Source organism: Bombina bombina, chromosome 2 (genome assembly GCF_027579735.1).
Source record: "Bombina bombina isolate aBomBom1 chromosome 2, aBomBom1.pri, whole genome shotgun sequence".
In the NCBI taxonomy this organism is placed as follows: domain Eukaryota; kingdom Metazoa; phylum Chordata; class Amphibia; order Anura; family Bombinatoridae; genus Bombina; species Bombina bombina.
In genome coordinates, this window is record NC_069500.1 from 1081173551 (window position 1) to 1081188543 (window position 14993).

General features: G+C 40.0%; 1 protein-coding gene across 1 annotated transcript in view; it reads right to left on the reverse strand.

Moving 5' to 3' along the window:
- The window catches only part of OTUD4 (OTU deubiquitinase 4), a 660142-nt gene that overhangs the window by 118647 nt on the left and 526502 nt on the right, over positions 1 to 14993 (reverse strand). The window contains exon 21 of the mRNA XM_053700214.1: positions 6773 to 7248. Within this exon, the coding sequence (XP_053556189.1) occupies positions 6773 to 7248 (476 nt within the window). The remainder of the gene's footprint in view (positions 1 to 6772; positions 7249 to 14993) is intronic.

Consider the following 14993-nt stretch of genomic DNA (forward strand, 5'->3'; position numbering starts at 1 on the left):
CGAAGGGTGTCAAAGGGCGGAGGAATTCTGTCTTGTGCGGGGAGGTTAATAGAAAATGCTGTAGTTGTGCATATTTAAGCCAATGTGTAAAGCGTCCGTGAGCAATGGTCTCTAGTTACACTTGAATTGGATCACAGCTGACCTCATTCAAATGTACCAATTTCGGGATTCATTGTGGTCAAAGTTCAAGCATACTGGCTCTATGAATGATCACTGTGTATATAGACAATGGCGAAATATATGTACTAAACAAACAAAATTGACTAAGGCACAATATTTCTGTGAAAATCTGCACAATAATATATCTAACCCTAGAAAGTTTTGGAAACTCATAAATAACTTACAAAATCCACCAATCCACTCCCAACCCTCCACTGTCAATGTGGATAACCAAAACCTGCAACTCCCCTTAGAAGTAGCAAATGCCTTTAACAATTATTTTGTCGGATGCTCCACCACCCTGATTGACAAACTAATAAATGGCACGCATCCTGAAACTAAAAATGTGGATCAGGCCCCACTAAAAGAGCAAAGACCCAATATAGAGAAGTTCAATTTTAGACCTGTACCCTTCAATGTCATTAAGAAACACCTCAATAATCTAAAAATGAAAAACCAGTCTGGACCTGATCAAATCCCAGCAATACTGTTGAAGCTCAGTGCGCCGGCAATTGCTAAGCCTGTCACAACCCTAATTAACGAATCCTTGGTGTCTGGATACATACCCAAACTCTGGAAAACTGCTAGAGTAGTGCCTATTCATAAAAGTGGGGAGTTAACCTTGGTTTCTAACTATCGCCCTATATCATTGCTCCCTGTATTGTCAAAAATCTTAGAAAAATGCGTCCATACGCAATTATGCGAGTATTATCAACTTTCTAACTATCTGACCCCTGATCAATCAGGTTTTAGACCGAATCACTCCACTACAACTGCCCTCCTAAAAGTTTGCAACAACATCCCAACTGGCATGGAACAAGGAGACCTAACTGGAGCTATTTTCCTTGATTTTGCTAAGGCTTTTGACACAGTGGACCATGAAATACTACTTCTCAAACTAAAAATCTCTGGTATTGCTGATCGCCCGTTAACCTGGTTTAAATCATATGTATCGGATCGATCACAATATGTCTCTGTTTCTAACAGTGACTCCCTCCCTCTCCCAGTCACGTGGTGTTCCCCAAGGTTCTATTCTCGGCCCCCTACTATTCACATTATTTATAAATGATTTGCCTAATGTCTGCAAATCCTCAACTGTACGCAGACGACACGGTAATCTATGCAAACAAATCTGATCTGCCGCAGCTTGAAGCAGTTCTCCGAGACCATTTCACAGAGGTAGAAAAGTGGATCTCGAAAAACACTCTTCCTAAACACAGACAAAACTGTCACAATGATCTTTGGAACGGGACCTAAATTACAAAAATTACAAAATTCCCATCTTCGCATCAAAACAAAATCCAATTGCACGCTGACCGCAGTCCACTCTTTTAAATACTTAGGTATGTTGTTAGACCCCAATCTATCTTTTGGACTCCACATAGAAAAACTTGCCTCTAAATTTTATCCAAAACTAGGTGCCCTGTACAGAAACAAATCTTGCCTCAGCCCTACAGTAAAGGAAAAGATTGTACAGCAAATGCTGATACCTATCTTGGATTATGGGGACATAGTATATGCACCTGCTCCGCAAACTCACCTTAATAAACTAAATACATTATATAACTCGTTCTGCCGCTTTGTGCTACAATGTAACTACAGGACCCACCATTGTGACATGCTAAAAGAACTAAACTGGCTGTCGCTGGAATCCAGACGCACCCTCCATCTTTCCTGCCTTGTCTTTTAAGAGCCTTTCTGGGAAGCTCCCACCCTACCTGAGCAGAATGCTCTCCCCTGCTATTCCCACCTCCTATAACCTCCGATCCAATAACAGCACATTATTTAGCTTGCCTCAATACAAAAAGAAAGCAGCTCGATCCTCCTTTTCCTACAGAGCACCACAATTATGGAATGACCTCCCTCACACTTTAAAAACTTCCCCAAGCCTAAAATCCTTTAAGAGATCCCTCTATACATATCTCAAAACAGAATGCTCATGTCATGGTTGATTAAATATTTCGTACCTGCTCTATGTTAAATGTTTGCATATATTGTGTATTATTATTGTTTTTGTATTTTATTGTACCCTATTGTATCAATACAATGTTTTGTGGTCCCAGGACATACTTGAAAACGAGAGAAATCTCAATGTATCCTTCCTGGTAAAATATTTTATAAATAAATAGTTTGTTTCTGTCTTTTAATTTCCCTTCCTCTGTGAACCTACATATTGGGATTGTGTATCCCCACTATGTGATTCTTCTAAATCCTTTGTCCAACCCCCCACCATCTCAGTGTTGAGGACAACTGGGAATAGAGGGGATCTGGTTGATGAGATGTGAGGGTATGCCATCTTTATCTTTTCCCATTCCTTAAATAAGTGTTTGTGTATATCCAATTGTTCATTGTTTTGGCCTTAGATCTGGGGGAACCCAGCATAGTGCTCGTACATATGGGACCTGCAATATGTGAGAATCTATGGAAACCCAGGCCTTGTGTGGTCGAGCCGTGCCAGTCCAGATTTCTCTGGAGAGTAACCAAGCGGTAGTATTCAATCTTTGGTAACCCCATGTCTCCCCTAACTGTGGCTCGGTAGAGAGTATTCCTGTTGACCCTAGGTCTACATTTCCCCCATATGACCATCTGTGAAAAATAATCACAAAGAAAAGAGGGCGCCTCCTAGTGCAATATTGCAAAATAATTGACAAAGATAAAAAATGTGCAAGTAAAATAAAAAAAAGCAGCACCTGTGTGCTGATTGAGACAGGCTAGGGAATTGCAATGACCCAGCTACACTGATCCAACAACCGGATTTCCCCCATATATATGAATGTAAGTGTTTTTGTAAACGTGTTAGGAACCAGGTAGGGAGATGGATTGGCAGTGCTTGTAAGATGTATATTATCTTGGGTAATATCGTCATCTTGATTGGACCCTACCCCACCATGAGAGCGGTTTGGTTGCCCATGTGTTAAGACTTTAGAGTATTGTGTGGACCAGTGTCTCATAGTTTTTCCTTAAAAGGGTGGAATAACGTGTTGAGAGGTAAATACCTAAGTACTTAATTGAATCTGTCTGTAAACGTAGAGGGCACACAGAGGAGAGGCCGTGGAATTCAGTCGTCGTTTGGTTTACTACAAAGTTTGAGAATTTACCGAAGCTATCAATCTCGCTTAAGATTGCCGGTGGAGGAGGATACAGAGAAAAGGACGTCATCTGAATACATGGCTATTGAATTTGTTGGGTCCTATTGTAATACCTTTTTATCTTGTGGTTTGCGCGGACATATGAGGCGCATACCTCCATCGTCGGGATAAACAGAATGGGTGAGAGGGGGCATCCCTGCCACGTACTGTTTTGGATAGGGAAAGGGTCCGAAAGCATTCCATTTGCTCTTACTCTCGCGCTGGGGTGTGAGTAAAGGCTACCAATTCTATTTATCATTCTTGTACCAAATCCGAATGTCTCTAATGTTTTTGTTAAGAATTGCCAATTTGTTCTATCGAATGCTTTTTCCGTGCCAGTCGTCATTAGTACTGCTGGTATGTTATAGAGTTTAGCATATGTCGATAGGGTCAGGGCTCTTATCGTGTTATCTTGTGCTTCTCGGCATGGTGTAAAGCCCACTTGGTTCGTATGTATGATTTCGTTTAAAACTGTGTTGATGCGATTAGCGAGGATCTTACCAAAAATCTTTATGTCCGAATTAAGTAAAGATATAGGTCTATAGCTACCCTGTTGCTCTTGTGGTTTGTCAGGCTTCAAGATTACTGAAATGTGGGCAGATAACATATTGGGTGAGAATCCTGAGGTGTCATCTATGGTTTGGAATAAAGTCAAAAGGTGGGGTGCTAGGTGTCTAAATGATTTGTAGTATGAGTTAGTAAATCCATCCAGGCCGGGGCTTTTGCCTGTGGGGAGGTGAGAGATCACTGTCAAAATTTATTTTAATAAGATTGGCTTGTCCAAATCATTCATTTGAGCTTGTGATAAAGTGTTTAAACCTGCTGCCTGAATGTATTGCATGTCCTCGAGGTGAGTCTGGGAGTCAGGTTTTTAAATTTATAAAGGTGTGCGAAGAAATCTTTGAATCTGCCTGCTATTTCCTTGATATCGAAGGTATCTTTACCGTTCTGTTTTTTAATTTTATGTATGCGAGTCAGGCTAGTTCTTATCCTCAAGGCCCTAGGTAACAGTGATCCAATTCTATTACCCTCGTAGAAAAAGATTTTCCTCAACTTTAAGGCTTTTCTCTGTGCTTCCCATATGAGTATGTTATTTAGTTCTGTCCTCTTCTTCGTGATAGATAAGAGTTCTGAGTCTTTCGGGGAGTGTTTATGTTCTATCTCTAGGGCATGTAATTTGGTGAGTAGGGAGTCTACCGCTGTGTTATGTCTCTTTTTGAGGTGCGCTTTATGTTTGATACATTCTCCCCTCACAACTGCCTTATGTGCCTCCCATAGTGTGAGTGGTGTTTCAGGGTTAGTGTTCAGCTTGAAGTATTCAGTGATGGATGTGTTCAGGGATTGACAGGTTGGTGGGTGGTGAAGAAGAAATTCCTCCAGTCTCCAAATGAATGGATTGACCGGTGCCTCTGGCCAGGTTAAAGAAATGGAGACCATGGAGTGGTCAGTCCACGTCATTGGCTGGATGTCTGAGTCTATTATGAGGGATAGGTTTGATTGATCTATGTATAGGTAATCCAACCATGAGTACGTGTCCCATGGGTGTGAGTAAAATGTATAATTTTTTTTTTGTTGAGGGTGTTGAATCTTCCATACATCTATTCGACCCAGCTGTCTGAAACATTTATATACTAAGTCCGGAGGATGTTCTATTGGAGTTGGGCGCGTATACGTTGACCAAAGTCACCGGTCTGTTAAAAAGCAGGCCCACTACTATAAGTATTCTACCCTCTTTGTCCGTTTTAGTTTTTATCAGTTGAAAGGGGGTATTACGGTGTATAAATATTCCCACCCCATTTCTCTTTTTGTCATGAGAGTTTAAAATATCCTGTCGGAAAATCTCTTGAAGAGAACTAGGTTCTGTTTTTTTAGGGAAGTGTGTGTCTTGTATAAATATGACTGAGCCTTTTTGTCTTGTAAACCATCGCAATACGATTGATCTCTTGGAGGGGGGAATTGAGCCATTTGGTGTTCTGTGATATAACACGTATAGTTCTATGCATTGTGACTGTGTGTGGGTGGTTGTGTATAGTCCATTAGCTTACCTTGGCGCGTTGATCTGCAGTCTAGAAGCGGCTTTGTTTCCCCCCTGACCCAGAAGACAAGGAAAGGTTTGTTGTGGCAATATTAGTAAACAACAACATCTATAGGATTGCTACTGTGGATGAGCTAGAATGAGCAAGTAAACATAAATTAACTTTAGAACATTTAACAAAACAAGTTCAATCAAATCAATCGAAAGAGAGAGAACAGCACTCCGTGAGATAGAACAAGAGCCAGAATAACTTCCATGCCTGTTCATTTTTATTGTAACTCCTCAGGGTGCACGTTCTTTTTGCACACTATGTCCATTCAGAGAAAAAATATCCTGTAGCATATCAGTCTGACCCTGCCCAATTACAGTCCAGCGCTGAAATATGGGCCTCGTCAGTGAGGTGCAGTTGTATCTCTCTAAGGGTATGTGTGCATGGAGTCCACGTCTGGTTTCCCCATTACTCCTAGGGTGACCGAAGAGCAAATAGTGTGCAAAAAGAACATGCACCCTGTGGAGTTACAATAAAAATGAACATGCATGGAAGTTACTCCAGCTTCTGTTCTATCTCATGGAGTGCTGTTCTCTCTCTTTCGATTTCAATCAAATCAATACTAAACGAAAGTTATGGAGAAGGCCCTATCAGAGCCAGTCTCATTTAGGTAAGGGTGGGGGGATGCAGCAAACTGTCTGCTGCTGCTTACTTATGATTAGGTCCAGAGAATGGTATATGAAAGTCTTTCCCCTCAGTTTCATTGCTGCCTTTCTGGCTAGTATATCTGTTTGGGGAAGTCAAGGTTGCGGGTTTAAAACCTTATTACTGTTTGATAATCAGGGGGGGATACTGTTGGCAAAGATCATGTCTGCCGTTAAGTAGGAGTCTCAGTATGCTCAAGGGTAATCCAGCTGTTCTATCTTTGATCTCTTCAAGGTGGTGCCTTATTGCTGGGCTCTCTTTGTAGGTGTCCGGAGGCTAGGAATTTAGATTTTTTCTGGACCAGTGTCCACTTTTGTCTTTGTGCTTTCGGCGGTTGGTGTTGTGCCATTTCTTTTTCTTGATCTTTACCAGTTTCTGCAGGGATCTTTGGCGAAGGGATGTTTAGCTGCGTGCAAAAGTTGTCCAGGTCTTCCAGGTCTCTGTAGGTTACTTCTTTATCGTCTTTCAGTGCCCTTAGGGAGAAGGGGAATCCCCAGCGGTACGGTATGCCTAGGCCTCTCAGATGTGCCGTCAGGAATCCCATTCCTCTGTGTTTTGCTAATATGAGAGGGCTTAGGTCTGCATATATTTGGAGGGGAGTTCCCTGTTATTGAACTGGTGACTTCTTTCTTGCAGCGGTTAAGATGTTCTCTGTCTTGGAAGTAGTGGCATTTCAGTATGACATCTCTAGGTGGTGCAGAGGGTTGTGGTTTTCGGCCTCAAGGCTCTATGAGCTCTATCCAGCATTATATTGACTTCTGGTTTTGAGTTCAGCAGAAAACGGAATAGGTTCTGTAGGTATCGTTGCAGGTCTGTAGGCGTGATAGTTTTGGGTATTTCCCTAATTCTTAGATTTTGTCTGCGTCCTCTGTTATCCAAATCTTCTATTTGACTTTGTAGCTGAGTTATCTCTGTGGTTTGATGTTGTAATTGTAGTGTGGTCAGGTTTGTAGATTCCGAGAGTTCCTCGGCATAATCTTCGAGCTGTACCACTCTGTTACCCAACTCTGTAATATCTTTTTTGACATCTGCCAGACCATCTTTGATCAGCTGGCTCACCTGTTGCATAAAGGTCGAGAAATCCTCTTTTAAGGGCAATGTCTTCAGATCTGCCCTGGTTAGCGGGCAGTCTTCTTCTTGAGGATTCTCTTCTGTGTAGTCCCTTTCTTCGCCTGTGTCCCAGTTAGGAGAGTTTGGTGATGAGAGTTTTGGCGTATGAGGAGTAACTACTGCTTTAAAAAAAGGTGTTCATCTTAGCACTTGGTGTGGTCACTGTCTTTTGGTTCTTATCAGGTTTCTGCTGTCTTCTGGAGGCCATGCCTGCAGTATGGTAGATAATTAACTGTCGCCACCAGAGGAGCTAGGTTCTGCAGTGTCCGTAGTGTGCAGCAGCTATCCCTATCTAGCAAACAATATCTCTGCTTATGCCCAGTGTCCTGTTCCTTTCTATAGCTTTATTATTAGTAGGCTTAGGTCTCTATAGATCCACTGTTTATTGGTAGTCTCTGTAATGCAGCAGATATGCTTTTCCTAGATATGGAAGGCTTAATTTTCATTCCTGTAAGGCAGCAGCTTTGTGTCTTTTTGGTAGGTTGCTGCGTAATGTATGAAGTTCTTCTTTTTACCAAGTTATGCTGCCTGCTGTTTGAGTTATTTGTTTGCAGCTGCCCTTTAACTGACTATTCCTCTATGTGGTTATTTAGGTATACTCCTTTCAGTCCCCTTTATAGTGTCACTGCGGATATGTGTGCATAGTGTTAAGTCCCCTCTCACAGAGCCTTCATGTATATTTTTAGAGTAGTGGGGTTTATGTGGCCATTCGCTGTCCGTTACCTTTTATACTGGTTGTGATTGTTCGTATTCCATTGTGAATAGACCTCTGATCGCCTTTCCCTCTGTGCCTATCTGGGGTGGTTAGGTAGGTGTGGGCCCTTTTTCACTCTCTGCCCCTTTCTGATGCTGCTTATGTCGGCGCGTGTGTTCAGTGCTGTGGTCCTTAGGCCTCTGCAGAGCTGGAGTTGTTGTGGCGTCAGTGCCTCCGCGCTGTACTCGGTATACTTATGGCTTGCGTAGGTAATTCGGGTCCCCATGAGGTTCAGTGTGTGCTTCTGGACCTCGTATGGAATATGCCCTTATGTGCCTAGCTGTTTAGCTCTCTGGATTGCCGTTATGGTGGTCAGCAGGAGTCGGCTATCCGGAGCTCTAATCTAATGCGGCCATGCTGGTCCGTGGCCAGCTCCGCCCCTCTGAAGAACTATTTAATATTGGATAAATCCGTTTTTATACAGGCTTACCATTATATAGAGTAGACAAACCAACAGCATGGAATATTTATAAAGTTTCATTTTGCCACCGGGGTATGGGCCCTATTCCCAAGGACAGGCAAGCCTTAATAGATAAGTAATTCCTAGTGATTAACTTAATAGTAAGCTGCTGTTTACCTCAACTGCAACATGGCTTTAAAATAAGGGAGAGATATGTCTACAGCCCATCATCAACTAATAAAATTTAGCATGGACAGCTCTGTGTCTTAATATTTAAGATTGTAAGGCTTTGGCAAAAGGAATAGACCTAGTATATATGTCTATAGGGACTTGTCGATTTAGTAATTAAACCAAAGATTAATAAATAAATAAGCCAAGATAGCTCATAATTTAAGATGAGGGTATCTGAGTGGGGCCACTTTTAGACCTATCAAAGTTCTAGCAGGGAAACATATGGTTATGACTCAAGGGTTTTCAGATGTTTAAAATTTTGAATTGCATATAACATTTGGACACAGAACTTGGACTACAAATCCAACACAAATCCGACTTTGGTGATCATTCTCCCCCCCCCCCCCCCAAACTGTAGAATAAAGTAGTGACGCATTGTAGCTTGTATATTTACTATAGATAAGAGAATACCATATTGGGCATAGATTAGGTGAGACAATTTTGAAATGGGCTGAACTTGTTTATCCAAACCTAGGAATTTAGTACACTCTTTATATGATCAAAATAAACCCACACATAAGGGAAAATTCTATTGTGCACTACAGACATTGTCATAGTAGCCTACATAGTAGTCACATATGATTTTGGTCATATATAGAATGTCAAGCTGAACAAATGGGGCAAAACTATAATATATATATATATATATATATATATATATATATATATATATATATATATATATATATATATATTTTATTATATATTTATTTTATTATATATTTATTTTATTATATATTTCCTATAACCCCTAAACTAGAGGCTTACCAACTTAATTGGACATTTTAAATGAACATTCTATATGGTAGAGATAATAAAACTGTCAGAGTTCATAGCGTTTAGATAGGTGAACATGTTATAAACTTCTATGGTGTGAGATAATGCAAAACTATCCCACTCCAGCTTTCGGGAAGACCAAAGGCTCCTTATTCTGTTTTCCAGAGGTATCCCACCAGGGTCCCAATTTAAATCTAGTTGGTCTGCATAGAAGAGGGTGGGAAGAGGTGATGACACAGAGTACAATACTTGCGGCCGCAAGTTACCATTAATTTAAACAGAATCTCCAAACAAAGCAGAATTTGATTGTATCTGTTGGCCCCTCTCTTCGTTTCGCCTGGTTTGATGTTATTGCTTTCCCTCCATTATCCACTGTGAGGTAAGATGTCTCAGCTCGTGTCTCTGTGTCTGTCGCAGCCCAGGACAGTGCGCCATGTCACTCCTTGCTAGCTGCTCTGTTCTTGCAGAGCTGTCGGCTGCACTATGCATCTCTGAGTTGTTTTCAGGAGAGGGTCCCTCTAGGTCCTGTATTTTTAATTCAGTGCTTACGACTGTGTAACCCGGCTGACCAGGAAAATAGGGAGAGCTGTTGAGGGTTAGATTGTTATTAGGCCTCCATAATAGCATATCTGGGCTGCCGATCTGAAAGCCCATGTAATAGCTGTAGAAGTCTGCTCCTCAAGGAAAAGTCATCACATAAACGTTTAAAAAGACATGAATTTTAGGCTTGATGAGCTATAGTTAGCAAATTTATCAGCTCCTTTTTGCAGCCGTAATTAATAAGCAGCCATCTTGGTCAGAGCTTGGACAGGCCCCCTCTATTATCAATTTTGCTTAATTCTCTTGGTATCTTTTGTTAAAAAGTTAGCTCAGTAATGTGCATGTGTCTTAAGCCATCTGGCAGCAGTGTTTGTTTCATTGTTTATAGCAATGTTATACATTGCTTTAAACAATGCTGCTATATACTGCTGTAGACATGTGCATGCTCAGCATCATTAGCCTACCTAGGTTTAGTCTTCAACCAATAATACCAAGAGATCAAAGCAAATTTGATAAAGGATATAATTTTAAGCAACTTTCTAATTTACTTCTATATCTGAATCATGAAAGTTTAATTTTGACTTTACTGTCCATTTAAGATCAATGCAAAAATGTGGTGTTATCAGTTTTGACCAGAAGAGCCTTGTGGCTCACATCATGGTTTCAAAAGTCTTCTTTTCCAAGGAAAGATTTTATCTTTATCTGGTTCAGCTTTAGATGCTATTATCTCTACCATGACTTGAGGTAAAGGAGACTTTCTTCCACATGAAGCCTAAGGGAAAGAAAAGAGCTACTAGTCGCTTTCATTACTTACGACAATCTAGGAACCACAGGTTCTCAAAAACAGGATTCTTCCAGACCCTTGTGGAAATCTAATCCCAATTGAAAAAAGGCTAAGCAGTCCAAAAAGCCTTCTTCCTCTACCAAGTCTGCATGAAGGTGCACCCCCGGATACAGATTCTCTTTTGGTATGGAGCAGATTACACCTTTTCTTAAGGTCTGGTCACAATCTGTGTAGAATCCTTTGATACTTAAGTGTCTCAAGGGTACATAATAAGATTTCAGATCAAGACTTCCCAGAGGAAGGTTTCTTCTGTGTCATGTTCCAAAGAACTCTGTCAAAGCTCAAGCCTTTTTTAATTTTGTTCAGTATCTGGAACTCATGGGAGCCATAGTACCAGTTCCATTTTCAGAACAAGACCAGAGGTTTAACTCTAACCTTTTCATAGTTACCAAAAAGGAGGGAACTTTCAGGCCTAATCTGGACTTAAAAACTCTAGACAAGTGACTTAGGGTCCTTGCTTTCAAAATGGCAACCTTTCAAACTGTTCTTCCTCTTGTTCAGCAGGAATAATATATTTCCACGTTGGACTTGAAGGATGCTTACCTTTTTTATTTTTCTATCCACAAAGACCTTCACCAGTTTCTAAGATTTGGTGCTCTCCCATTTGGTTTGGCTACTGCTCCCAGAATTTTTACAAAAGTACTGGGAATTCTCTTGGCAGTAATAAGAGCTCAGGGTATTTCAGTGGCACCATACCTGGACAATATCTTGGTACAGGCTCCCTCTTTTACTGTTGGCAGAATCTCATACTAACAGGCATTTGTTGTTTATTTGCAATCAATGTTGCAGAATCTCTTTCTCTCTTTATTTGGGAGTCATTATAGACTTGATAAAAATGAGACTGTCCTTGACAAATCAAAGAAGATCAGTTACAGTCAATATGTTTGAAACTTTTTGTCTTTTTTCCAATCCTACGCCTTCTGCATGGAAGTTTTGGGTCTGATGATTGCGGCATCAGATGCAATCCTAATTACCCGATTTTCATATGAGATCTCTTCAACTATGCATGCTGCGTCAGTGGTGCAAAGACTACACTAGGCTTTCTCAAAGTATCCTTTTGGATCCCACAACAAGGAATTCTCTTTCATGAATGGATGGATATATAAATATATATGAGAATACATAGTTGGGGAATTAAATAAACAAATAATACTATTGCTGGTATACATCATTTATTACAATGTTATGATCTATAATGTGATTTACATTTGTCATCCACTACAGTGAATGCTGATAGGGTAGTCTAAAAAGAAATTTCTTCATGCCACCCCCCTAACAGGTGTGTCCAATTAAAGCTGATACATATGTTGGCTATAAATAGCAAGTGTTTTAGTTATATGTTGTAAGCCTGATGAAACAGCCTGTGTGCTGAGAAACGCGTCGCTTGTTTTTACTTGTTTTTATATAGTAAATATTACTTTTTTTATAAAACACTTGCTCTTGTGCATTATTTGGACCAAACCTTGGCCTTCATTGGGACCTATGCTGTTTGCTTCCTGTGGGAACCCTGTCATAGTCTGTTGGGTGACTGTATTGATCCCATCCTGCCTGATTTGCATCACTGGAGATGCTTTACCAATTGTGAGTATATTACTTAAATAGAGTAATATATCTTGGGACCAAACTGTACTAGGCCATATAGGCACCCCTGTGTCTCTTTATATTTCCACTACAGATTATTCCATTCTACCCTAGAGGTCGGTCTGCTGGGTGACTGTGATTAATCCCAGACTGCTTCTATTGCACTAACTGAAGTGCATTCCAAATTGTGAGTTTATACTGGCACGACTAGACCATAATTATTGTGTTGAACAAACAATATTGGGCCATGTGGCGCATCTGTCTCTTTCTGTTTTGTAGATCATCCCTATAGGATCCAGGCCGGGTTCTCTACAGATTGCTGCCTAAAGATCACCCTCTATTTCCACTCCTCAGAGACTTTTTATTTGTATATTTGGAATTATTGAAGCATTACCTATTGTTTTTATTTATTTGGAATTATTGAAGCATTACCTATTGTTTTTATTTATGTGCGATATTTAGTACAACAACTGATTTAAAGTATTAATTTAATTGATCTATCGTTCATTTTATACCTCACTAGGTCTGATATATTATTATCATTTAGGGCGCCCCCTATTATATAGGAATCTGTTGGAGTATATTTTACCATTTTTTTTCCCCTTTCCCTCCCCTCCCCCCCAACGGGATCAACAACATCATAAACAATGACCAAGAACAGGTCCAAGAGCAATCTTTCCCTCTCCCCCCTCCCCCTCCTCCTCTAAGCATATATCGTTAACTCAGGGAATATACATTATGACTCATATCTTGTTAGTAAGATCCTAGGCTATCTCAAGTCACGATAATATCAACATGTTCAAGGTTAATCTTGCGAGAGAGCAACAAAAAAAAAAAAAAAAATTTGTAAAGAGGAAGGAAGATCCTCTAACACCACACCAAGGGGAGAGAGAGAGAAATTAGGATAAACCTCACTTTACCATATTCCCAATAGTACCATTTCTGAATTCTGGAAGGGAAATATTATTTGGTCAATCTCTGGCGCTGTAAGTGATTTGATAAATGGTGCCCAATTTTTAAGGAAGGATTGGATATCAAGTTCCTTATCAATGTTGGTTTCTCGCTGCTCTAAGATACATTGCTTTTTAAGAAAGTTTTTAATCTCTGGAACTGTTGGTAAATTTCTTGACTTCCATTTCTTAAAAATTAAATACCTGACTGCTAAAATAATTGAGGTAATTAACCTTTCATTGGGGATATGTTCTTCTTGGTTATTTAAACAAAATATAATCTGGATCAATGATAGACCCAGAGGGGAGATTCCAAGTGACGTTTTTACCCAGAATTCAACTTTAAACCAACACTGTCTAATCAGTGGGCAGTCCCAGATCATGTGTCTCAAATCTGCAGCCTCCTTAGAGCATTTGGGACATTTATCAAAATTTAAATTCTTAAACTTAAATGCTTTCTCAGGGGTATAATAATATCTGTGAATGAGTTTCAGATGAGCTTCTCTCCAGGTAGCTGAGATTGTAGCTTGAGATATCCTACAGATAGATGTTTTTATGAATCGGCTGTCAATATGGTCCTGTACCAGGACTAGATTCCAGTCCTGGGTTAGTTTTTCAAGAAGATGCTTCCCTTTGCCTTCCCCCAGTAGATGGTAACATGGAGTGATTGACATCAACCCATTCCTTACCAGGGTGAGCCAGCCCTCTAAACTTCCTAGGTCCCAGCGCCAGTTAACTGCCCTCATGATATCTGTGATATAGTGCCTTGCCTGTAAATATGCGAAAAAATCTTTGTTGGAGAGGTTAAAGTTATTTTTAAGTTCATCAAATGTTTTAATACATTTTCTCTCTTGATCCACAAGTTGTATAAGTTTGTCTAAACCTAAAGTGTGCCAGTGTTTAAACACAGCTGAATCAAGGCCTGCCTGAAATTTAGGGTTGCCTATTAGAGGTAAATATTGAGATATCTGACAGTTTAAGTCCATGAGCTTCCCTATTCTCCTCCAGGCCCTCAGGGGGTTTGAGAGCATTTTAAGTGCTCTAATGTTAGCTGGCCACTCTTTCGGTTCGCAGTGTAAAAGAGCTATGGGTACATATGGATAACAGATTTTTTCTTCAAGTTTATTATTCAAGACATAATCTTTGGAGAAGATCCAGTCAGCTACAAATCGCGCTAGAAAAGCCAAATTATACAACCTGATATCTGGTAATGCAAAGCCTCCATAGGATTTAGAAGATGACAATTTATTCAGTGAGATTCTCGGCCTGGCTTTTTGCCAGATAAACCTTCTGAGCAGGCTATTTATTATTCATATATCCCTTTCTAAAAGCATTATCGCTGTGTTCTGTAGAACGTAAAGCAACTTAGGAAAGAGGACCATCTTAAAAAGTGCTATCCGTCCAGAAATAGAGAGTAGTAAACCCACCCAATTTCTGAGCTTTTCTCTAAATGTTAATATAATTGGTAAAATATTAAGCTTGTATAGATCTTTTGGGTCACTAGGAATGTTAATACCCAGATATTTGAATGAATCTTTAACTAGATGAAAAGGGATATTGCTAGGAGAGGAGTTGTTTTTCCTGAGCCAGAGTAATTCTGACTTTTTAGTATTTACTTTGTAGCCTGAAAAAGAGCCAAATTGGTCAATAATTTGTAGTAGCTTAGGAAGATTAATTTTACTGTTTGATAAATATATAAGAATATCATCTGCATACAAAGCTAACTTTATTTCGTAATTCTCAATTTTAATGCCTTCTAGTTGTTGCCTAATTGCGATTGCCAGAGGTTC